Here is a 26,588-nt window from a genome sequence, read left to right as displayed (position 1 = left end):
TTAATACACAGGCTGAGCAGAGTTGTTAAAAAAAAATTGATGATCCGGATCGCCACAAAAATCTAATGGATTGTTCATAAGATTTTGATTTAGATTTTTTAATTTCATTCAAATCCATCGCGGACTTTTGGAGTTATCGTCCAAACAAACAAACCAACAAACCAACGCCGGTGAAAACATATCCTCCTTCCTAGGCCTTTGGCCTTGGCGGAGGTAATAAAACCACACGACCAAAACGATAAATATAACGGACTCGCGGGCTCTGTTAATAAAAATGTGCAATGTTATATCTTCTAGTGGGAGGGAAAACCCTGCTGTTTATTCTGGCATCATGTTGGCTAAAATGTTGGTGACGTTCTTATGTAAACAAACACGCATGTGAAGACAACGGACAATCGTAGGATAAGTCGATAATTACATTTTTGTGACAGGCCTGCTCTCACAGATAAAAGTGTGGTTGAAATATTAAAAAATATGTTGTCGTCTTTTTGTTGTTTGTAAACCGGTGCCAGTGAGATCCTGAAAACAGAAGCTGCAGACATCCCCAAACAAATTAGGCTGATTTTCCAACTCTGTGATGAAACCCATTCTCTCCCTGCTCATTTTATTTCCCTCAGGCAGCTCACAGTATCACACATCAAAGTATAAATCGTTCGCTGAATAGTCGATAATGTCGTCTTTTATTTCAAGTTATCTAAGTCCACAGTCGGCCCACCGGAGAGATAATCTGTATTGCATTTTGTGCCATACAGATTGAAAGCTTATGGGTAAGGACTTGTTTCTGTTCAGCGGCTCTTTGTAGCAGTAGGCTACCTGCAAGGGGTAAGCGAAGTCCTCTTTAAAGAGTTGGTTGAGAAGCAGGTGGTCACTAATCTAATCAGAGAAACAGATGAGTAACAGACTTTCAATCCATTAGCAATCTGTTTATTCTTGTTTTTATGCCTCTGTACTGGCGACAGCCGATGCCAGAGGCATTACGTTTTTGGGTTGACCGTCTGTCCATCCCAATCTTGTGAGCGCAATATCTCAGCAGCGCCAGGAGGGAATTTCTTCAATTTTGGCACAAATGTCCACTTGGACTCAAGGACGAGCTCATTCGATTTTGGTGGTCAAAATGAACTGCAATCTCGGAACCCATTGGTTATTGGTCTGACGACGGATAAGCCTCTGGGGGTCAGGGGCTATATTTCTTGGGTTCCAGTTTAGCCAGCGGATATCTGGGCCAAGACTTCTACTTCCATCTGCTGCTCATTGTTTACAGTCCGATTAGCAACTTGAGATGCGACACTGGAGTTGGAGTTGAGAGACGACGTGTACGACCAGATTGTTTCACAAGTAACCAGTTTACAAGCTAATTTTAAGCCAATAAAAAGCAAAATAATCGTCAGACGATAGCCGCACCGTTTGCCTGCAGTCTACCAAAGCCTACTGAACGTGATTGGTCAAAACTACTCAGACTACAAACGGAAACCAGAGCGCTTCCGATACCAAAATCTTGTCCTGTTGCCTACAGATTTATATGCAGAATCTGTTTATAGAGATTAAGGTCACTATGACTTTATGTCCATCCCATTCTCATGAGGGTGATATCTCAGGAACATCTGGAGGAAATTTCATTACATTTGGCACAAACTTCCACATGGACGAAGAATAAACTGATTTGATTTTGGTGGTCAAAGGTCACTGTGACCTCACAAAACAGTTTTTTGGCCTTATGACAATTTCACACAAATTTCCAATAGGACAGAATGATGATGATATTTTTATATATATTTTAGAACTGCATATTTTAAATTAGTATTTTTTGCCTAACAGACATTGCACAGGAACATGCACACACATTTTCATTTGATTAATACCTGTGCATTTGCTCGTGAACTCCAGAACGTTCAGGCTTTATTATTAATGCTATGATGCCTCCTGGTGAAGCTGTTAGTCATTTCCCTCTTGTCTCAAATATTGATGCCTTGCACATCGAAGTACAATTAATCATAGCAGATATTGTACTTTTTCAGCCGATGCCATTTCTCAGAGATAACAGAGAAGAGGGGAAATAGAAAGACCTTTCTCCATCCTCCTCCCCCTCACTTTGGCTCGATTGTCTCCCCTGACACATCGAAGGACACGGAGGCAACGGAAATCAATTTCCCTAACAAACACAGGAGGGGAAACGTTGCTTACATTAAGACCCTTAATGGTTAAATAAACTGCCAGCGGGTCCAGTTCCCTACTGCGGTTTTCACAGTCTTGTTGACCCGGGATTATATATTTTTATGTGTCTTGCAGTTGCTAGGAGCGAGGTTAGAGGAGGACATGTGCTCTCAAGGTATTTTCAGTTGGAAAAACAATTGGATGCTAGTCAGCATGTTTTTGCCCCAAAGAGGAAATGCCCAGCAAACAGTCGGTGTTTGAGCAAAAAAGAAATTGACTCCTGTGTTTGTGCATTTGAGTGATTTTTCTACTTATCAAAAGAACATCTTTGATCAAAGGCAGGTTGTTTCATTCAAATCAAAATCAAAAATGAGTATTTTCACCATTCAGCATTTTCTACAAATATACCTGCCTTGATGAATAACATTTTGTATTTGACTCATCTAGCATCAAACTTGCAATCTGTGAAAGCAGTGAGAGCTCATACACACCCTGACACACATTTCCTGCTGTGTTTTAATTTCAGCTACAAGGATTTAATAGCAAACCGCAAAAGGGTTTCAAAATAAAAGAGTTCCCACCTGAATTCTTCATCGGGCTGTTCTGCCGCTGCACGGCTTAACTACAAAGTCTCTTTAAATGTTGGGACTTTAAAAGTGAGCCCTTCCTGATTCCCCTGGAAGCAAACTTAATATCATGTTCTGGCATTTCTTGAGCAGATTAAGTGATACAGATGAATCTACCGGTATTCCCTTTGACAGACATCACAGAGGAGGATGTATAAAAGAAAGAAAAAAAAAACAGAGGAGCCTGCTAGGACTCACCCAAGCGTGGCCATCCGTAGCCAGTGGTATTAGGCCGTGATAATATAAGAGGATAGAGAGGCAGACTTGTGAAGAAAGTGAAGTACTTGATCCTCCTTTTGTGCTGAAAGAGAATTTGAAACCCTATCCCCTCCTTCCTACAGCTGACGTGCCCTTGAGGTGCTGCTAGTCGCTTTATTGGAGATGTTCAGCCACCTCAGAGGACTGTGAATGAATATGACTTTGTGAATGTTTAGCAGGGCTTTGTTGATGAACCGCTCAAAGAAAATGTGATCTCCACCTTTCTATGTATTAATTATGTGCTGGATTTGGCCTGTGTGGTTCTGGGCCAGAGAGGTGTTTACTGATGGAGAGCCTTGTTCTTCTTTCTCTTTCTGTGCAGGGTACAAACTAATTGGAAGTCACTCAGGAGTGAAGCTTTGTCGATGGACCAAGGTAACGGAAATTGCTCTTTTCAATAAAAAGTTGGACTTTTTGACTAACTGGTTGCATGAATCACATTAAAGGTGTTGTTTCTGTTGGTTAGTCCATGCTGCGAGGGAGAGGAGGCTGTTACAAGCACACCTTCTACGGCATTGAGTCCCACCGGTGCATGGAGACCACCCCCAGCCTCGCCTGTGCTAACAAGTGTGTCTTCTGCTGGAGGTATGTACCTGAAGAGTAAAGCAAAATTCAGAGGCCAGTTTCACAGAGGTAGACTCTGGCTTAGTGGTTCTCAAACTATTTATTTATATAATGTACCCCTATGAAATGTCTTTTCAGCCAAGCACCCTCTGACCAACACAAAACATACCTGAACAAACACAAATATCTTTGTGAAACTGACCCCAGGTGTAAAAGGGAAACTTTTGTCATCGCAGTGTGTGCAGGCGAACAATACCCGGCCTTCCCCTGTGCCCCCAGCGCCCAGAGCTCCCCACCCATACGCCAGCAAAAGTCTGCCTGCAAATGAGCGGCGAGCTCCAGGCGCTGGCAACTCGGAGAGAAGCCAAACACTGTTTGTCTACGCACACTGTGATGAGACAGAGCTGGTTGAAAATTGGCAAAGTATCCCTTTTAAATACCTTGTTAAAAAACGTGTGTTTTCTGTTTTTGGTCCCTCTCAACTCCTTCTCCGTCAGATCGGCAATAGAGTCAACAACCAAAGTAGTTTCTGTTCAGCGGAAGTTAAACAGTCTTGCTTAAGCTGTGATTTATCAAAGTTACGAGGGGGCCGAGGGACTAACCGTCCTTTTAAATTGTTCATTGCTGCAAATGATTACTCTACGTCTGAGGTTTGGGTGAGCACAGACTTACCTTCATTCCTTTACACTTTAAATAAATAATAACTTTAAAGTGAACTGCTGTCACATTAACTAAAACTTTAACAGGTTGTCTAAGATAATGGCTAGCTACTATAACCATAGTGGAATCAACCACAAGTAGTCTTGTTTACCCATCTTGTTTACCTTGTTAGTGAATATCACTCACACGTTGAGCGATGATCCGTCTGTGGCAAACAAGTTAATGATTTACGTGCAGAAGACTAATGGCCAGCATAACTGCGAGGCCTAAAGGTGGACACTGATTGATCATGACATCGGTGAGAAGACTAAGGCCTTTTGCTCCCCTCAGCTTCCATTTGTAAAGGCGACTGTGTCGAGCACTGAAAGGTCGCTGTCACAATGTGCTGCGGTGAACTGCTTCCCTGTCGCCACAGATACGCCAGTCCTCCCTTAAGGCAGCGATGTAGGACGACAGGAAGTAAGCAATTTCAGGGCACAGATGCATTTCTGCAGCTGCCCTCACCATCCACCTCTTTTGTAGCAACAGGTGGAATTAAATGTGATGCGCTAGGCCAGTATGTGTGGTGTGAGTGTGTGCATATGCATGCGACAGACTGTCGGCAATTTGCGACGCCTCAGGATTTGTTGTTGCACCTAGACATCGCACTTAGACAGTCAGAAGGTGTCATTAACACCCAAAGGAGGTGCAATTTTTTTTACAGTATGATGCATTCTCTGACTTTATATGTTTTTATAGGCTGAGAATACGCACGGTCTGTGAATAAAACTCATCGGTCTTGATATATTTGTCACCTGGCTAGAAGGGTGCTCATATGAATCTAGTGAGATGTGTCAAATGACCCCAGCCTAATGGCCTAAATCCATCTCAATGAATGCCTTGGAGCGATACTGGCTGTCTGTTGATACTTAGTGCTGCAGCAGGCAGTGAACAAATGGTATAGCAGCATTCCTAACTGAGAGGTTACGGTGTGTTATTCCTCATCTGTTTATCTGTGTGCCCCTCTAACAGACATCACACCAACCCAGTGGGCACAGAGTGGCGCTGGAAGATGGACCCTGCTGAGAAGATCCTGGAGGACGCCTTGGAGAAGCACCAGAGCATGATTCGACAGTTCAGAGGTTCGTCCTTTAGCAGGTCACACATTCAAACATGAGTGTTCTGGTTGTTTATTTATCCATCAGATACACTGTTGAGGACACGTCATACATTTGAATCCCTCTTGTAGAAATAAACACAATACTGAGAGGATACCAGGAATTTAACAGTTCATACCAGTACCAGTGAAATTCCATGATTCTCGATACCAACTCGATACCACGATAAAAAACAAAAGTAAAACATAAATCCCATGTACTTAAACATACACTCCTTTATTATCGTTTGCATACTGTTTTATCTTATGAAGTTAAACAGGCCATAATTCCCTCTCTATTGTTATATTGCTGTGAAAACATCTCCTTCAAACAAATGGATTTATTCAAGTTTCTCGCCCAAAAACTACATTTTACAAGATTACATTTGAACACATCATGATAATGTTAGAATTTACCTTCATCCAATACTCATTTTTACTGAATAGAAACGCACTCATGATGTAAATCAATTGAACCTGTCTCGCTTGAAGTCGACAGGACGAGAGCTAGTTAACTGTTAGCAGCCGGTAAGCAGCACAGTCCTGCACGGAGCTAACATTTAAAGTTAACTAGCTCTTATCCTGTCGATTTCAACACAGATTTGTTGTTCACAATGAAGCATTATCAGGGATTATAGTGAGTTTACTGCATCCCAAACACATTTTCTATCGTCCCCATGACGACGGGATGCTGTTAGTATCGAGCCCTGACGGTAAAACGAGTACCGTCACGTTTTCAGAATTTTTGCATCGACTCTGTACCAAAGTATTGGTTATTATGACATCTCCTGAAAACACATTGTCTTTGTCATGCACACTTTGCATCTTCAGTTTACTGCTCATGACCTCTTGCAACCCCACAACCCTGCAGTATGTCTAGTGAAGCAGAGTGAAGATCAAAGTGCTGATGTCCTGTCTGCTGTTTTGTCATACCTTGTGCTATATACTACCCCATCAGTCGCGTTTCAGCTCAGACACACAATTTCATTTCCCCATCTGACATTACAGTATGTAGAAGAAGCTCTGTACCTACATTTTTGGGCTCCATTTGTCCTCCTTGTACTAATACTGTTGGCATTTGGGACTTGTTTTTTCTGGCTGCCACCAGCGTTGGCTGCGGCCGGCTAGTAGAGCTCAGTCAAAACATAATTTAGTGATCATCCTGTGAGTATTCCCAAAGCAGATTTTTCTTTGAGAGGTTTTGAGAAATGTTGTCAAAACATGGTGGTAACACATTTATCAAACATTTAGTAAAGCAAACATGTACTGATTGAAAAACATGTTTGTATTCTAGATGGATTTAAAGGAACAGTGTGTAACATTTTAGCAGAGATGTAATATAATATTCATAACTATGTTTTCATTAGTGTATAATCACCTGAAACTAAGAATGGTTGTGTTTTCGTTAGCTTAGAATGAGTCCTTCATATCTACATAGGGAGCGGGTCCTCTTCACGGAGTCCATCATGTTTCTACAGTAGCCCAGAACGGACAAACCAAACACTGGCTCTAGAGAGAACTATCACGTTTTTACGTTACCTGAAGGCCACCGTAGTTCTCCAACACGCTTTTGAAACTGTAGTAACGTGAGCCGCCATCTGACTTCCGTTAATCCTAAAGTAGTGTTATTATGGTAAGAATGGCCTCTGAGCGAGGTGAACGGCGTTACCACGGTTTTGCACTCGCCGTGCCACGTTACCACAGTCTTGGAAAGGGAGGAGTGAGCGGAGGGGTACTCAGTTGGTTGCAATCTGCAACCACACCACTAGATGTCGCCAAATCCTACACACTGTACCTTTTCAAGGTTTTAAAAAACATCTTCACTGCAGCGAATGGTTATAGTTCTTTAAGAAGAATCTATTGGTGAGTTTTTTTAATTAAACAATTAATAATTTAATCTAAATGTCCTGACCAACCTGAGGCGAATTCTTCACATTGCTTTTTTTTGTCTGACCAACAGTCCAAAAGACATTCAATTTATAATGATATAGAACAGAAAAACAGCAAATCCTCATCAATTAAGAAGCTGTAACATGCAAATGTTTGGTGTTTTTTGCCTGATGAATAACGTTTGTCAATCGACTAATAATTTCAGCACCGAATAGTTTGTTGTTTTCATTTATTTGTTATGTTGTGACCTGCACAAAGTGGTACTGATATACTAAAAGACAGAATTAACAACCACCACTCACACAAAATAGATTTCACCTTCTCAGCAGTGTTGTATTTTGAGCTTATTTCACTTGAAAGCTGCAGAACAGCAATAAGCGCTTGCACTGCCCCAGTCCAAACTACATCCTGTTCATTATTTCACAGGTATGCTGCAAAGTTAACACTTGGTTTTTGTGACACGACTGTGGCTGTGCAGCCCATTGAGATTCGGAACTGGCACTGTGGCCTTCTTTAAAGATTTCACCTATAATGCACACCCTTAAATTTAAGATATACAAAATCTACATCTACATATAAGACTGTACCTCCAGCCAAAGTATTCTTAAGGCCTGGCTTGATCCTGCGACCTTACCGTCAGAGGGCTGCCTCTCTAACCTCAAAGTCGCTGCTGATCTCATTATAAAACAGAGAAGCAATTGTACTCAGGAAACGATATAGATGCCAAATACTGAAAGCTTTGGAGACGTATCTTCTTCAAAGGGCTGCTTTATAGCTAATATCATTCTCAGAGCAGTTATTCACAATGTATTATAATGCATGTCATCATGGAAAATGTCATTTCCTGATGTTATTATAATGGAACAATAGTGCACATAAGCATATGTTGACAGTAAGCTGCTTCTTAGTTCACTTAAAGTGAAAGTCACAAAAGGGATTACAGTTAGGACGTTTTGTCCAGAAAATAAAGAGAAGCACATTTTCAGATGTTTCTACAAAGCAAAGCTTTGCAAGTCTAATTAGAAACACACTAGAACAAAGCACAAGCCTATATTGTCATTATCATCCATAATTTTCTTTCCAGTTGCACTACAAAATTCGATTAGGCAGCCTTCAACTCCACTTACCACTGACAGTGATATGCTTTATAGTGTCTAGAGCAATGAACTATCCAGACAATGCCTCTGAAAACCCACAGCGTGATTAAACGGGTCGGTTTCTGCTCCGACTACCTGATGATTTACCGCCCAAAAGGTCTCATCAAATAGCAGTTTTAAATGTCATGCAACAGTTTATAATCAGAAGTTATTTGTCAACCTTTAAATGTGAAACAAAAATGCAATTTATTGCCCCGCCAGGTGTCACTAAGAGTCTTTACAGGGAGAAGGGCCTGACAACTTCAGTGTGATCTTGATGACTGAAACTAGGAATAAACAACTGAATCCTGCTGCGTGAGTGCAGGAAAGGAATGCATAGAAAGGATTGTTGTGTCAAATGATGTTCTTGTGTGTTTATTGTTAACTTGAGAGACCAAGGTCGCACTACCTTTTTTCACTGAAGACACCCGATCAGATAGCTTTTTAATTTTTTTGCGTTTGTTGATAACTTTGTTGATCGGCAACCACCGAATGAGTGCTAACGTTACCTTAAAGGTACAGTGTGTAGGATATGGCAACATCTAGCAGTGTGGTTGCAGATTGCAACCAACTGAGTACCTCTGCACTCACTCCTCCTTTTCCAAGACTACGGTAACGTTATTCGCCAGGTGCAAATCTGTAGTAACGCCGTTTGCCTCAATCAGAGGTCATCCTTACCATAATAACGCCACTTTAGGAGCAACGGAAGTCAGACGGCGGCTGGCGTTACCACGGTTTTGCACTCTGCGGCTCACGTAATCGCAATTTCACAAGTGTGTCGGAGAACTATGCTGGCCTTCAGGTAACGTAAAAACATGAAAGACTTCTTGGTGAAACGCCGATGTCGTCGGGCACTTTTCTGCTCTGAATTGAAGTTTTTTTTCAACTCGAGGCGTGAAGGGCATTCCTGCAAAAACACAAGGTGCACAGCGTGGAGAAACATGAGACGCTCAGCACCGCAAAAGCAGCGAGCAAAACGCATCACTCTCTTTGAAAACAATTACAAAAATCCGCCCCAGGCTGCTAAAATGTGCTCTGTGTGATTGGGGATCACGTTAAACTATAAAATGTTAGTTTGATTAGATTGTTTATATGATCGTATATTTTAACTTGATCAATACTTAGGATATAATACAGTATGTACAGTATATGCTCTTTGGTTGGCAGTGTGCTCTCAGCAATATGATGAAATTCACACAAGCCTAATATATGTCTGTACGTTTGTATATGTGCAGGAAGTAGCTTTGGTGATGTTCTTTCGCAGCTAAGTCAACTTATGAATTAAATATTTTGCTCAGTGATTCTCTCAGCTACAACAACACAGCACTTTTTAAAATGACACACTCCAGTCATGCATACTGTACTTCCATCCAAGCATCCATGTCCTTGTTTAATTTTACCAAGTGAATGCATTGAGAGTAGACACCAAGCAATACCACTAGGAAGTGTTTCCTGACTCACACAAATTAAAGAAGGAGACGAAGGATAACGACGTCTTAACCATCTTCTGTGAGTCTTGATGTCTGACCATAGGTAATGCAGGTCACGTCCAGAGGACATCGAAGGTCTTTGATAATAGTTGTCTTCCCTTGAATCAATTCTAGGGCTTCTAATTGAGTAACCCATAATTACACAACTTGTAATAGAGCCACACGTCCTCGCTGATAGACTTCATTTTTATCGGTGTGATCCACTCCAGAAAGAGAGAGCGCCCAAAATGACCTCAAAGGAGGGAATTATGTGAGAATGTAATGGAGTTTGACATCATTAATACCTTAATATATATACATTTAATGAGGTTTCATACACTTAACACACACCCACCCTCCTCTCAGCTGTTACGAACAGAGTTCAGTGGGATTTTCTCTTCAGGGACATTTTTGTTGTTTGACGTCTTTGCAGCTGTTGCAGGATGTGATTTGTCCTTGAAAGGTAACAGTTGCTTTGTGTGGTTCAACTATACAATATGATGCAAACCTATCAATAATTCATAGACGGTGTTATAAAGGCAACAGGCCAAAGTTTTATTTAATTAAGAGTCACTGCATGAACTCTTAAATTAAATGGCATCTGCTGTAGCTGCAGCAATATCACATTAAATCCCCATGACAGTGTATGAAACTTTTTCACCCTTAGCTTTTACTACTTGTTTATTCCCAGTCTCCCATCAAATTCTTGCAATGTCATAAAGCATTTAATACTTCAGCAGAAAGCAGGCTTCATCTCAAAATCACAGGTTCTATATATCTACATATCCAACTAAAGACTTCCATCATCTCTTCGGCTCTTTTCCTGTCCCATGTGGTTGTGTTCATTAATCTAATTTTGCTCGTATATTTGTAAATTTGGTGGGCTATGGTCGTGATCCAAATGTGGACTTTCCTCGATCACCATTTCCTTTGGCGTAACTATAACTAAATGAAAACTGAGACTTGATTCCTCTCTCTTAAATTTGTGGTATTTGGTCAAGAAATCAATCTAATTCACAGCAATGTCTGTTTCCTATAGCTGAGGTTTGTACTGTGTTTAAAGCTTCCTAGTTGTCTATTCAACTGTTACTATGAATAAATAGTTTTCCTTTTTTAATTCTTTAAATTTAGTACTCTTACGGTCCTATCTTACATCAGGCGCAAAGCGTCTCGCAGTGCAACTGTCAGACCAACGCAGTTTTCATTTTCACGCCCAGCGCCCACGTTGTGTAACCAGCAAATGTACTTGAGCCTATCTGTGTGCCATTGGGCGTGTTGGTCTTAAAATGAGGTGTGGTCAGGTGCATTGTTTTGGCACATTGCTATCTTGAGGCAGCAGAAAGTGATTGCACCATTGACCAACAAAAACCTGGTGCAGTATTTTCATGCTATTGAAAGGGTGCATTATTCAGACAGTAGGATGCACCTACATAGGCAGGTTGTTAAACACACAGGGACATGCAGCAGCTCGGGAGACAGCGGAGGCAGACGGTCCACTGCTCCCATAGAGTTGCCAAAGCCACCATTTAAATAACATTGTGCCCGATGCAGGCACACCTGGCTTTCAAAGGCAATGGGAGATGAGACTCTATGCCTTTCATTAATTACAACACTAAATACAACCCCTTTGCCCCCTGTGCTTTACTTTGCGCCCAGATTATGCACTATTTATCTAGCAAAGTGGAGTTGAACACGCCCTAAATGCACTTTAAACCGTGCCCTATAGATCGTTTAAATAGGGCCCTTAAAGTTTAATATCAATAGTCTATTAAACTTTATAACATTCATCGTCCCTAATACTCAGGAACTTATGCTGAGCGTATTTTTTACAGCACCCTGTAGTCTGTGCTGGTAGATCTACTAAACATCGGGTCCAAGACCACCCAGTGGAAAGAAGGAGAGAGGGAGTAAAAGAGAGAGAGACTGGGCTTCGGGCCCGACTCCCAAAGCTCGAACTTTCACTGTCTTTCCTCTCCTCGGCTCATTTTTCACGAGCACCACATGTCTCTCTTTCGCCTATATAGTTGTATATAATTACTCAGTTTGACTTCACTTCATAGCCTGACCACATGCTTCCCCTTTTTATACATTGGTGCTGTTTTAATTTATGCTTCCACATGTGAGGCCCCTCATTGTATAGCTTGGAGACATCAGAACGACCATCTATTGATCCACTGACCTCTCTCCCTCCAGGTGTCCCTGGAGTGAAGCCCGAGCGGTACGAGGAGGGCTTGGCAGCCAAGCACTGCGCCCTCTCCTTGGTGGGGGAGCCAATCATGTACCCCGAAATCAACACGTTCATCCGCCTCCTCCACTCTCACCGCATCTCCAGCTTCCTGGTCACCAATGCACAGTTCCCACAGGAAATCAGGTAGGAAACAAAACAAAACAAACACACACACACACACACACACACACAGCTTGCTTGTGTGGGTGTTTACTATTTCTTTCTCCTCTCAAAATATACACTCCAGCCGATCTGTTCTGGCTCATTATGTTTCTGTAGTATATTTTTATTCCCTGCCTTTGCAAGCGCTTTTCTTTGAAGTCTGGGGGGATGAATTGGAAAGTAGGGAGTAGTGTGTCGCAGCAGGAAGGATCAAAGGTTCCACAATTATGAGTGCTGTGTGTCCTTTAACAAGGAGGACGCAATACAATGATGTCGATTGGAGTTGTTTGTTAGGCTCAAAACATAAAAGTCAGCAATACTTTACAATACATTGTCAAATTCAACTTTCAGTGCTTTTTGAGGAGCACAATCAATACAATAGTTATTGTGTAGATGATGCTCGCTGTGAGTTGCCCAATACAACTTCCCTGAAATGCTACAAGTTCAGGTCTTCAGGCTCTGTCAGTGTTTCTTTGACAGGAGTTCACCACACAGGCACAGCTCCTAGAGGCACGTACATTATGCACCTACAGTAGCTGTATAAAAAATTCATAAAAGGAAATCCCACCGCAGATGGCTTCATGTGCAACAGATAAACAACTCACAAACAAACACACACACACACACACACACTCACCTTTCTTTGCTTTGTACTTTAGATGCAGGAAAAGTTTTGGAAATGTACTGAAGTGACCTCAGAGGGTCATTATTCCCTTCTAGTCAACACAACACTGTAGCTGTACAGTATTCCCCTCTGACATGCCTTTGTTTTCCATCACATGTACAGTGTATATATAGTGTGTGAAGTATAAGAACAACTTGCCAAACTTGTTTTCGAGGCAACATTACCATCAGTGGGCAACCTCCGAGTCTGAGAAGTGAAGTGCTTTAAACCTGCATTCTTTCTAACAGCCAGCAGGGGGCGACTCCTCTGCTGGCTAAAAGAAGTCTGATTGTATAGAAGTCTATGAGAAAATGAGTCTACTTCTCTCTTGATTTATTACCTCAGTAAACATTGTAAACATGAGTTTATGGTCTCAATCGCTAGTTTCAAGTCTTCTTCAATACAGCATGATGTTCATTTAGTAAATTATGGTCCCATTGAGAGTCAAATAGACCATAAAGCAGGGGCTACCTGCGTGGCTACCTTGTGATTGGCAGGTCGCTACCACGACGTTGTCCGGTCTGGGAGTTGTCCGTGTTTTTGTCTTACAACATTAACCCTTTCACAGTGTGTTTTCAGCTCATGAAAGTTAATTATAACCTTTTTGGTCGCCTAAAAATGTATTATTCAGCGTTCGGTTAGTTGTACTTAGCTCCACCCTCTGGTGTCACTTCTGGTTGCAAAAAACCAAGAGGGCGACGGCCAAAATACCGAACTCGAGGCTTCAAAACAGCAAACCAATGGGTGACGTCACGGTGATGGTCTATCAGAATCAGAATCAGAATCAGAAAGGTGTTTATTGCCAGGTGTAAGAGGTATACACTAGGAATTTTCTTTGGCTTTGTTGGTGCAAGACAAACTATATAACAGACAAAAGAATAGATAAAAACGTTAGAATAAAATAATAAAAATGTACAATTTACAAATAAGCTATAAACATGGTCTATGATTACCGTGTAATAAAAAACAGCATGTTAAAGCTGATATCTATTGTATTGTTGATGATTTATTTATTTATTTGACAGGGATAGTGCACAGCTTCTTAGCTGTACCAGAGTTAATGACATTTTTGCTTTTAGCACAACCACATGGAGTGTTTGACTTTGTTGTTGCATGTAATTACTGAATCAAGTACAACTGTGTGCTTCAGAGAGCTGACAGAAATACACGTCTCTTGGGAGTGTGTAAAGGTTTCAAGACATTGAGGGTGACTAACTTCTTGAATTTTAAATATATTCTTTTTTGTTTTGCTTTTGTTCTAATTTTTTTTATCAAATGCTCTCTAGGTTTTGTACTACCTTTTTTTTTATCAGACTCTCTTTCTCTCTCAAACTGGATCAGTATCATCCTCATTTCTCATACATATGTTCCATCATTTCCAGGACCCTGGTTCCAGTTACCCAGCTGTATGTTAGCGTGGACGCCAGCACCAAAGACAGTCTGAAGAAGATTGACCGACCACTTTTCAAGGACTTCTGGCCTCGCTTCCTGGACAGCCTCCGGGCCCTGGGAGAGAAGGTAAGCTCGCTTTCCAGCCAGATAATCAAAGAGGTCAGCTTGTGAACAAGAGGTTGAATTGTATGTTACTGTGAAGTAAGATGCTGCTCCAAAAGAATATGTCCGTCAAATTTACTTGTATAAATACAGTAAAAGAATTGCTCTACAGCTGCAAAATGCTAAAGCCGTGCATTTCTGCCTGAACCGTGCAGAGTGTGAGCACACATCCTCTACAAGATAAATGACTCATTTGATTTCTTTAAGTTTGCGGTTGGCTTCACAATCATAATTAATAATATATAAATAATGTGTTATCAGCAGGTTTTGATAGTAACATTGTACTTGGCTCAAAAACAGTTTTGTGCAGCACCCTGGACTAAGAGTTTGACATATATTGTTCATACATTACTCAAGCCTCCAGAGTTCCACTTGTTGTTCTCATGTTTGGTAAGCTTGCAAAACCCAGGACTTGATATTTAACGCTACTTAAAGGTCCCATATTGTGCTCATTTTCAGGTTCATACTTGTATTTTATGTTTCTACTAGAACATGTTTACATGCTGTAATTTTCAAAAAAAACTTTATTTTCCTCATACTGTCTGCCTGAATATGCCTGTATTTACCCTCTGTCTGAAACGCTCCATTTTAGTGCATTTCAAAGGAATTGCAACAGAATTGCATTGCCTGGCAACAGTTTGGGTCCATGTTTACATCCTGTCAGCGGATGTCATTAACATACACTGCAACCAGGAATAAACTGGGACACATTTAGAATGTTTACGTTTAAAACTGTGAAATGGTCTAAATATTGTAGATTTGTGACATCACAAATGGACAAAAATCCTAACGACTTGTTTCAAACGCACAATTTCTGAATACGGGCTGTGTGTATTTCTCCGTATATTGAGCGCTTCGATACTTTCACAGTATTTATAAAGCACTTAAACCTGCTTTATAATATAAAAGACATGAAAATCTTACTTTTTACAATATGGGACCTTTAAAGAAAAGTTGCGAGTTAGAAAGATCTGAAAGCATTTTTTGTTACCTCGTGCTGTTGAGCACACTTGTGTTTATAAATGGCAGCTTTACACTTTTACACTGTGACAACTAACCAAAACTATTTTCATGGATGAAGGTTACACTTTTGCACTCTGTTCAATTGAAGTAACCTCGACATCACTGTAAATAAGAACGCTGTGATTGTTTTAGTGGCCATGAAGCAGTGTGCGTGTGGGTGTGTGTTGGTATGTTTTCCCAGGTCAGAATAGCTCATTACCTCAAGCTTGATCAAGTCTATTTAATTACCTCGCCTCTGCATCAAAGTACACAAATTGTATTGAATGTTGATTTTTTTTTGGAGTCTGTAATTAGGTGGAGAACTAATTATCCCCTGGAAATTTTGCCCCGCTTCATTACTTCCATTAATTTTATTTTATTAATTTTGATAGGATTATTCTCCTTCTCCTTCACTTTCTCCTTCTCCTTCTCCTTCACTTTCACTTTCACTTTCTCCTTCTCCTTCTCCTTCTCCTTCACTTTCTCCTTCACTTTCTCCTTCTCCTTCTCCTTCACTTTCACTTTCACTTTCTCCTTCTCCTTCTCCTTCACTTTCTCCTTCACTTTCTCCTTCTCCTTCTCCTTCACTTTCTCCTTCTCCTTCTCCTTCACTTTCACTTTCACTTTCTCCTTCTCCTTCTCCTTCTCCTTCACTTTCTCCTTCACTTTCTCCTTCACTTTCTCCTTCTCCTTCTCCTTCTCCTTCTCCTTCTCTTTCACTTTCTCCTTCACTTTCTCCTTCTCCTTCTCCTTCACTTTCACTTTCACTTTCTCCTTCTCCTTCTCCTTCACTTTCTCCTTCACTTTCTCCTTCTCCTTCTCCTTCACTTTCTCCTTCACTTTCTCCTTCTCCTTCACTTTCTCCTTCTCCTTCTCCTTCTCCTTCTCTTTCACTTTCTCCTTCTCCTTCTCCTTCTCCTTCTCCTTCTCTTTCACTTTCTCCTTCACTTTCTCCTTCTCCTTCACTTTCACTTTCACTTTCTCCTTCTCCTTCTCCTTCTCCTTCTCCTTCTCCTTCTCCTTCTCTTTCACTTTCTCCTTCTCCTTCTCCTTCACTTTCTCCTTCTCCTTCTCCTTCACTTTCTCCTTCTCCTTTTCCTTCACTTTCACTTTCTCCTTCTCCTTCACTTTCTCCTTCTCCTTCTTCACTTTCACTTTCTCCTTCTCCTTCTCCTTCTCCTTCTCCTTCACTTTCACTTTCACTTTCTCCTTCTCCTTCTCCTTCTCCTTCTTCTCCTTCTCCTTCACTTTCTCCTTCTCCTTCTCCTTCTCCTTCACTTTCACCTTCTCCTTCTCCTTCTCCTTCACTTTCACTTTCTCCTTCTCCTTCTCCTTCTCCTTCTCCTTCTCCTTCTCCTTCACTTTCTCCTTCTCCTTCACTTTCTCCTTCTCCTTCTCCTTCACCTTCACCTTCTCCTTCTCCTTCTCCTTCACTTTCACTTTCTCCTTCTCCTTCTCCTTCACTTTCTCCTTCTCCTTCTCCTTCACTTTCTCCTTCTCCTTCTCCTTCTCCTTCTTCTTCACTTTCTCCTTCTCCTTCTCCTTCTCCTTCTCCTTCTCCTAGTCCTTCTCCTTCTCCTTCTCCTTCTTCTTCTCCTTCACTTTCACTTTCTCCTTCTCCTTCTCCTTCTCCTTCTCCTTCTCCTTCACTTTCTCCTTCTCCTTCTCCTTCACCTTCACCTTCTCCTTCTCCTTCACTTTCACTTTCACTTTCTCCTTCTCCTTCTCCTTCACTTTCTCCTTCTCCTTCTCTTTCTCCTTCTCCTTCTCCTTCTTCTTCACTTTCTCCTTCTCCTTCTCCTTCTCCTTCTCCTTCTCCTAGTCCTTCTCCTTCACCTTCTCCTTCTCCTTCTCCTTCTCCTTCTTCTTCTCCTTCACTTTCTCCTTCTCCTTCTCCTTCTCCTTCTCCTTCACTTTCTCCTTCACTTTCTCCTTCTCCTTCTCCTTCTCCTCACAGTTTTTGCCCGTGTTATCTTCAGAATTGGCATAACTGTTAAAGGAAAGCCTTTTAGTATTTTGATCCGAGGTTTCAAAACATCCCAGAAAATTGGTCCAGTAAATATGTGTTATTCATTTTACTTCAAAGTGACAGGACTACATATTCAACAGCAGTGCAACGTTGTTCATATATCATGAGGAGAGATGTAAAGCCTTCAAAAGTATACACAAATTGGTATCCTATATTAACTCAACATGAAGTGCACATTCATTTTGGAATAGATCATTGGAGCCCAGATAGGAATTTTGGGTCATTTCCTCAACACCTGAGGATGTGATAAGAGGGCGTGGGGTGCATTGTTAGTGACCTTTCAGTGGCACAAAGTGAGAAAACACAGGACACATCGTTTACGCAAGAAGTTCCTCTCATCAGCCATAACTGGAAAGCATCACGTTGATATTCTGTGCTATTGTACTCCGTAATGGTCTGTTTTTGTCGTGGTTTCTTGTTGTCTCCGCTCCGGCTATGTACTGACTTTGCTTGAGAGATTGTGTTGTATACGGTCGTTGATAAGCAGACGAGGGATGCTGCTCACCACCAGACTTTCTTATTTAAGTGCTTGTCGGACGCAAGTTATTTCTGATAAAAACAAAAAAAATCTGACTCAAATCTAGGGACTGCGAGACTTTATTTTTCTTTGCATACCTCGATAGGTTTGGAGGATTGGTGACAGGTAATGTTTTTATGTGATTAAACCTTTGAATAGAAAATAAACTTTGTCTATAGGACAATCCATTTTTAAACTAATGTCTCGCCCTGCCCTGAAAATGTCCTGACACAACAACGGAAGATCTTGTCAACACAAGTTCATTTCTTGGTAAACTGTGAATACAAATATGCAGTTGTGGTGATTTTTAACAAAAGTAATCTCTTATCTCCATCTCACTGTCAGAGTGTTGGAAGTGGCAGATTCTTACCTCCTGTGCCGACTCATGTTTTTTTTATTGTTTTGAGTGACTCAGAGCAGCCGATGAAAAGCCTGATTGAGTCCTCCCAGAAACCACAGATTGAGATGTCCTCTATATTTATCCTATACGATGACAGCAAGATGGCAGTAAATGACAGAGAGCACTTCAAACCTTTGAACAGTTTGGCTTCATAATGCCACTGCCACAACTTTAAGAATGAAAACATCCAGGATGATCTATGTCCACAAAAAAAGTGCATCCAGTAACCTTGCACGCGTTTTCATCATTCGCGAGCAGATGGGAAAGTCCATCATCACAGCCTGCATCCAGCCGCCTGAAAAAAAAATGGTGCTTGGGTGCACCGGCGGAACGACCTTGAGAAAGATGTGGGCTGTGAAGTCTCTCAGAGGGAGCCTCTATTACACCTATCTGTAATGGGCTGACTTCCTCTTGTTTAATGCTTTAGCAAACTATAGACAAATTCATTACCACTCAGCCTGAGGTGCACGGCTCGAAGCCAAACACTGGCGATGGATCATTGCGCTCTGATTGCATCAAAATCACCGTTTTCACCACACGCCGACAGTGTGAGGTAACTGCAGGGGTGAGCAAAATAACAGCTGCATCTTAGAAATACATAAATCAATAGCATCGTAAGAGATATATCATTACAGCACATTTTATAGACCCTGAACTGTTTGCATACATCCTCATATACTGCCTCCTCAATATCGACTACTGTACAAAATTCAGAGCAAACGTCTTACAGTGTTTGGCAAGTTTTCTATCTGACCGTATTTATGATAACCTACATTCAGACAAACAACTGGCGATTATGGGGATGTTAGTATCATTGGTTTCCCACCCTCTAAGTGACTAAAGGTTAATCCAGTCTCAGGCAGATGGGTGACAGAAAAGTCCTGCTGGACCAGAAACTGACACTTTTGCCCGCTGGCACATTCACTGCATACTCACTGGAATCTCATTATTTCCCATACTGCATCACAGTCTGACAGTTACGGGAGCCGTCAATCTTAAGAGTTGCTTCTATAATTGGTGTCAAACAAATGTCTAATGATATCGAGGTTTCCTGCCTCAGCATCATACTTGCCAACCCTCCCAATTTCCCGTTTTTCATTTCCCTCTCCCGGTTTCCTGCAGGGTCACAATTCCCCCGTATTTCTCCCGATTTATGACCAATTTTCATACCTTTTTTTTTTTCCTTTTCATTATCTCAACTTGTTTCTGGCACTGTACAGCGTGTATAATCGCTACTGTTTCCACCCGGACAACAATACAGCGACACCAAATGTCTCATCCGCAGACTAAAGGTGATACATAAAAGACAAACGTAATTGAGAATGCAGTTTATATGGGAGCTGGGCTGGTTTGCACATGTACATGTCAGTGTGACAATATGGTTTGCCTGTGTGCAACTTCCCAGTTTCCAAAAATAAGCTCTCCTGTTCTGTCCCCATCAACCCCCCTCCGGTCTCCCCCGTCTCCGCTCCATATTCCTAAGTCTCCATTTCATGGTGGGCTCTATCTCCATCCTTCCTTAGCGCTTATCCCTCTCTGTTCTCCTCCACCTGGCCTCCCCGACGGTGCGCTTGGGGAATTGATGGAGTTGTGCCTCAGTGTCGGATTTGGAATAGAGGCAGCTTGAAATACCTCACCTCCCTGCTTCCACTGGCCAATTATCCACTTCCCTACTGGGCTGAAAGGACCCAGTGTTATAGATAACCTTCCAGTGAGAGAGGGAGGAAATGAGGAAGAGAGCGCTCTCTCTTCTCCCATTGTCATTGACTTGTCTTTGTATTATCCGTCTCTCGTGTCCTCTGTCCTCCCCATTCCCCTTCTTTCATCCCCCCGTCTTTCCCCGTCTTTATTCCTCTCCATCACATCCTCAATAATCCTCTTTCTGCTGCTGTACAGCAACAACAATAGCCTGAATCTACACCATTGAACTGTGAGCAGGGCTTTTTTCACTACTTTATTTACCCAGGGAAAGTTAACTGAGCATGTACTGTATAAGAGTGATGTCGATCAAGTTCTTTTGGCCTTGACCTCGATTCAAATCTCTATATATTTTATTTCTATATAATAACCTCCTTTTACCTAATAATCAAACTCCTGTTTGTTTAGTTCAAATGCAATTTTGAATTATAAAAACAGAGCCCTTTAGAGAAGTGGTGCACCCATAGACTGTATGAAATGTGGACGTAGGCTCCGTGACATCACCCGTAGTTTTCTGAAGAGCCGTTGTGAGGCTCAAAGTGGGTGTTTCCACATCCTTTCTTGAAGGTGCTGGTTGCTCTTTTTTTGATTTTGTCCAATACACAGCTCCCTCCCTGTTCCCTCGGAGTTCCAGTAGTGAAGGTTTGAGACATTTTTGACAGCTGGTGTACCTAGAGTAAACAAAGCATTGGAAATGTAATTGGAAAAGGTGTCACATAGTCGATACTATTTCATGAAAAAAAATGCCTGGATTGGCTCTGATCTTCATCCTTCAGATCAACTTGGGAAATCCTTAACATGTGCAACGCAGCGCAGCAGTTGTTAGAGCATTAGTAAACACGCAGAGCTTCCCCTAACCGCTCTGTTATAATTCAGACAGAAAGTGGGTGGCTGACAGGACATCTGTGAGCAGCTGTGTTGCCTGTGGAGGACAGATGTTGGTGCCAACAAACTGCCATGGTCATTGATTTAAACGAGGATAAGTGCAGAAATTTGAGTTTGAATTTAAAATAAGTTATCAGCATAATCTGTGCAACAAGTTATCACGCCAAAGGGTGTAATAAATACCCCCGATCCACCAGAGGATAGCATGTCACGTTTTGCCTCGCTGAGGTGTGAATATTACACGTGTATATGAAGGTCTACCAGCAGGAGGCAACAAAGGTTACGGGGGCAGGTTTAGGCAACAAAACCACTCCGTTAGATTTAGGAAAAACATCACGGTTGGCCTTGAAATAAGTATGTAAACTAAGTAAAATATGTACGTAAACAGCGTAACATCAGTACAGAAAATACACGACAAGCGTCACTACCATACCATATGTGACCAACTTCACTAACGCAACTTAAAAAACAAAACACGGGTCTCGAACAGCGGTCTCCTGGTCGAAAGCCCTGCGTTTGTTGGACCCATCCACATCTACTCCTACTCGCCATTAGCGGTCCTTCACCCCTTTTATTCTGCGTCATTACATTGCAGTCAGTACAGACTACATGGCGTGAAAGTAAGAATGGCATTCTTATTACGCACTTTTCCCTTGTGCATTTATCGTGTCATTCACACGCCTTTTCGTGCGACTAGGCTGAACTGTGAAAGTGATCGTGATAGTGACGCCTAGTGATTTTATACTAATGTGCACCAATAGACAACGCTTATTTTCCCTGATTTGAATGACCTTTTGACCTTTTTCATTTCCAAACAGAATGACAGTATGAGCCTCAATCAAGTGTGTTATGAAGCTTTTTCTTTGCTTTGTTTGTTGAATTGTTTTATTTAAGATGATGATTGGACCAGCTCATCCTAAACACCTAGCTTATGGCAGCACTCACTGTTATAACACCTAATCTAAATCTGGTTTAACACAGTGTCCAAGAAACGGTGTGAATTCCGCTATAAAGACGAGGCTTTTTACTAATATTTAAATCTTCTTTAAAAATGTGTTGTTGGCTCAGAATGCGTCGCTGTTGAACAATACTTGCATTCGGCTTTTTGTGTGTGTGAACAATTTGATTAATACGTAAATGAAATGTCTTTGTTGAATGTGGTTGTTTACGAAGAGGAATACAGAAAACAATGTCATGTTTATGCCCTCACTCTTTGACCCTTTCCATCAATCTCCAACCTCTGTTTGTCCATCCAGAGACAGAGGACGGTGTACAGACTGACGCTGGTGAAGGCCTGGAACGTGGAGGAGATGCAGTCCTACTCGGAGCTCATTGCTTTGGGCCAGCCGGACTTCATTGAGGTCAAGGTAAGGGATCTTTATATCTTCTTGTGTTTTCTCTTTCCCCTCTCAGTTGATGTCTTATTTATGAGTCATTTTAACGGTGTAATTATTGTCTTCATCCTTGTGCCAGATTTCTTTTTATTCCTCTATTGGTGTCTCTGTTTACACATTATTGTTCTGTGCTGAGCTTTGATGTGTGCGGAGTGAAGCCTCCTAATAGCAAAGCCTTTCACATTTTCTCCTCATTAATGAGTTTTCTAAAAGCAAATGAGCCAGTAGCACCGGCCACCAGGCCAGCAATAAGTCTTTTGAGAGAAACTCCTGGCATATGATATCTCCTTCCACATACACATCATCTACAGTCTACATTATTTAAGGGACTGCCTTTGTCTCAGATATATAGTGTTACTGTATTCCCAGCTGAAAGAAAACAAGTAGAAATAAATGGCAATTTAATGGGAAACATTTGTATTAAGTTTGTTCAGCAGCCCCGGACGTACCTAAATATTTAAAATGAAAACGAATCGTCGTCTTCCTGGCTCGTCTCTCTGGCGCTCCACCAGTTTCTACATCAAGAGAACAGGCTGAACAAACAACCTGATATCCAAACTGAAAGCTGAACTTCCTTCAAGTCATGTATCACTTCTAATTTTTGTTTTATCTCAAATGAAAGAGCCACAGCAGATCTATTAGAGATCGAGATAACTCTCACAAAGAGCCAAAAATACTTTTGTTATCTCTTTAAAGCTTTCTATTATTGAAGAACTTCAAGGTCCTTTTGCGTGCAAACAAAGTTATGTTTGTTTAACTTTATGAATTATTGACGTTATCGGTAAATGGTTTGTTCTTTGAGTGTGTGATTAAGTTCTGGGTGTCTTTGTTGGTGAGGGATTTAAGCTTTTCCACCTACCAAATAAGTTCAAATATGAATATTCAGCTTTCTTGCCAAAGGGTCATTGTGGTGTTTGATAAATTGTTAGTTGCCCTCAGATGAAAATGCTCTGACAGATAAAAAGACATGTACAGTTATTCTGTGCCAAACACCAACACTGCTGTTGTGCTAACACCCTGCAGGATTTATGTAGCCAGAAGTTGTGTCCATATACTAACTGTCACTAGATAAGTGTCATAATTCACTGGAACGGCGGGCCGTGGACCGCATCGACCTTGTCACAGTTGGCAGACACATTAATAGTCTGAGCTACTGTTGTCACAGTGACAAACTCGCCTCAGTCTGTGTTCATTATTCAGTGCATCACATCCAGGTATGATTCCGGTGATAATAACAGTGGCAGTAGTAGTAGTAGTAGTAGTCGTAGTAGTGACAGCAGCAGCAGTAGATCCAGCCCCCCTCTCTAAGTGACAGAACCTTCTTCACCTAATTCACTGAGATTTTATTATACACTTTTTTGTGAGGGGCGAGGCTGCAGAGAGACATTGTCTTGGTTACACCCAAACTACAGGGTTCGTAACTTTACCAGGGCTTAACAGTAAGGCTTGCCTGCGTGCCCGGGGGTAAGTAAAATGCCATGTCAGGCAAGTAAATGTAGCAACTCACTTGCCCAGTCAGGCAAGTGGTAAAAAAATAATTAAATGCATTGTTTTTTTCTGGAGCTGATGATGGAGGTAGCTAAGGAGTGAGCCGTGCTGATTCCTTCTCCTTCCTCTCGCAGTACCGATCAGGCACTCACAAGAAAATGGCAGCGGCTACAGACAAAGTTTATGAGCTGAAGTGCGAGCGAGCATTTCAATTATCCTGGAAACAGGAGTTAGAGGATGTGGGCAAAACTACCAGATTCATTTAGGGTTCTGCGTGTAGTACACTTCTTCCACCTTTTTTAGTTTATTTTGCCTTTGAACATAAAATACTGCTCTCAAAGGGAAATAAACCGACTAGACGCTTTTTGTTCTTTGTTTAGATAATGAATTCTGTCTCGTCACGGTAAGAAACTGTACTTGAATTTGCTGTCTGGTGCAGTTTATTCTCTGTTCCTATTAAACTGTGTCTAGACTCTAGATACAAATTAGGCCAGCACAATTAATTGTCTCCTCCTCAGATAGCAGAGATATGAAAGAACCCTGACCTTTGAAGTTGAGATTCAGTTGTATTCTATTTTCATTCCACTGCAGGGGTGCGAGCTAATTGGTTTGAACAGGTGGTCTGCTCATTTGTCAGACCTCATCCTGTACACAGCCCTCATCCATCGTCTTGTGTGTCCCATTACATGCGTCCCTCATTCTAAACATCCTGCTATGAAGGTAAAAGAAGAGGTGAAAGGCTTCCCACAGATTTAGTTAACATTCATGAAGCACCTCTTCCCACATGGAGCCCCTGCTCACAGGGGAATTCATTCATAATCCTCTCATTCCTGCACTACCTGGTAGCAGAGATCCATCACTGGCCAGTCTCCACTGCGATCCCACTGCTCCCAGCTACTGCAGTTATTACCTTAACTTTAACCTTCATTTGTTCCAGGCTGGTTTACTGAACTGAATGAGTCTTTTTCAGCAGCCTGCTCACAGAATCACACCTGGGAGCTGCCCAGTACAAGCACACTCTTATCCAGCAGCAAAGAGGAGCAGTTCAGTGTTAAGTGCATCGCTCAAAGACACCTCACCAGAGAGGCATGAGGGAGAGCAGTAGAGTCCACATGATACGTCAGCCAACATTATCTTATCCCAGATACAGATGAGTGACAAATTAAAGGAAGGAATAACAAATGGAAGACATTGTTAATTTGGTGTTTTGATCACTGTGGTGGAGAGCTCAGTCTAAGGCCTAGTCCACACGTATACGGGTATTACACGGGTAAACAGCGTTTTTCCTCCTTCGTTCTCCAAAAAAAAATCCTGTCCACACAAGCAAGGTTTTAAAAAAAAATCTCTGTTCAGATGAAAACACAAAAACAGAATTGAAGCGCAATGCACATCCTTAACATCTGCATCTGAAGTGCCATCATCTCTGAGGGAGAGAGAGAGAATAATGATGAAATATAATTACACTGCTTCATTAATATTTCATTGAAAATATGCATTTAATCATGCATTTTATTCTGAAAAGCAGCAGGAGCAACTTGTTTGTATGCTCTATATTCTTTTCCTCTGGTGTTGTATCTCGGTGCTGATGGTGCAGAAATAAGAGCACACCAGAATTAGTTTCGAGCCAACTTATTTTGTTGAAAATGTGCAGGCGCATACAAGACTGGAAGTAATAATGTTGTAGCCTCGAGCAGCCTATTGATTTAGCTGTTCACACTGGACACTTTAGCACTATCTGCAGATTATCAGTTAGCAGCACTGTAAACAGAAAGGCAAAGCGGTGAAGATGAAACACCCTCACCTCAAGATAGTGAAGCCCTCCTGAGCTTGCAGTTCACACTGATGAAAAAAGCATCGAGTGGGGTTTTCTTCATCTTTAATCAGAATGTGAAAAGATGACATTAGATTTGGAACTGATGTTTAAACAACTGGAACTTCAGTGGCTTATTGTTAACATATTTTAATAAAATTGTATGGATTTTTTTAAGGATTGCTTAACATTCAAAACGGATCACTGTATTTGCACATCCTATGATTGCCAATCATATGTATCTGTCATGCAGCTCCACACTTATATGACAAATTTCAAAATATTTTTGTGTAATTAAGACAACACATTTGGAGGATTGTGCAGCCTGGGTTTGTACATTTCATTGAGAATAAAAATGCATCCTTCATTTGGCTGATTTTAGAACAAAGGTTTGGCCACCGGGTGCACAAACCAAACACATCAAACAGTCTGATCACAGACTGTATACAGTATAAGAAGTGGACGTAGTCACCGTCACGTCACCCATTGGTTTGTGGATTACGGTTTTGAAGCCTCGAGTTTGGCATTTTGACCGTCACCATCTTTGTTTTTTTGGTTGTCACTATCTTGTTTTTTTTGCAACCAGAAGTGATATGAAAGGGTGGAGCTAAGTACAACTGAACACTGAATAAGACATTTTTAGGCGACGTTACAATTAACTTTCAGACAACTCCCAGACCGGACAACGCCGTGGTAGCGACCTGTCAATCACAAGGTAGCCACGCCCTAAAGCATCTCCTACTTTATGGTCTATTTGACTCTAAATGGGACCATAATTTACTAAATGAACATCATGCTGTATTGAAGAAGACTTGAAACTAGTGATTGAGACCATAAACTCATGTTTACAATGTTTACTGAGGTAATAA

General features: G+C 41.4%; 1 protein-coding gene across 1 annotated transcript in view; it reads left to right on the top strand.

Annotated features, from left to right (window-relative positions):
• tyw1 (tRNA-yW synthesizing protein 1 homolog (S. cerevisiae)) overlaps positions 1-26,588 on the top strand; it is a 72,930-nt gene that overhangs the window by 22,611 nt on the left and 23,731 nt on the right. Inside the window, exons 9-14 of the mRNA XM_074641195.1 lie at positions 3,358-3,410; positions 3,502-3,620; positions 5,271-5,380; positions 12,083-12,260; positions 14,325-14,460; positions 22,284-22,394. Coding sequence (XP_074497296.1) covers positions 3,358-3,410; positions 3,502-3,620; positions 5,271-5,380; positions 12,083-12,260; positions 14,325-14,460; positions 22,284-22,394 — 707 coding nt within the window. The remainder of the gene's footprint in view (positions 1-3,357; positions 3,411-3,501; positions 3,621-5,270; positions 5,381-12,082; positions 12,261-14,324; positions 14,461-22,283; positions 22,395-26,588) is intronic.

The sequence above is a fragment of the Sebastes fasciatus genome, chromosome 7 (genome assembly GCF_043250625.1).
Source record: "Sebastes fasciatus isolate fSebFas1 chromosome 7, fSebFas1.pri, whole genome shotgun sequence".
In the NCBI taxonomy this organism is placed as follows: Eukaryota; Metazoa; Chordata; class Actinopteri; order Perciformes; family Sebastidae; genus Sebastes; species Sebastes fasciatus.
Note: the sequence above shows the minus strand (reverse complement) of the source record. Positions and strands in the feature narration are given on the sequence as shown.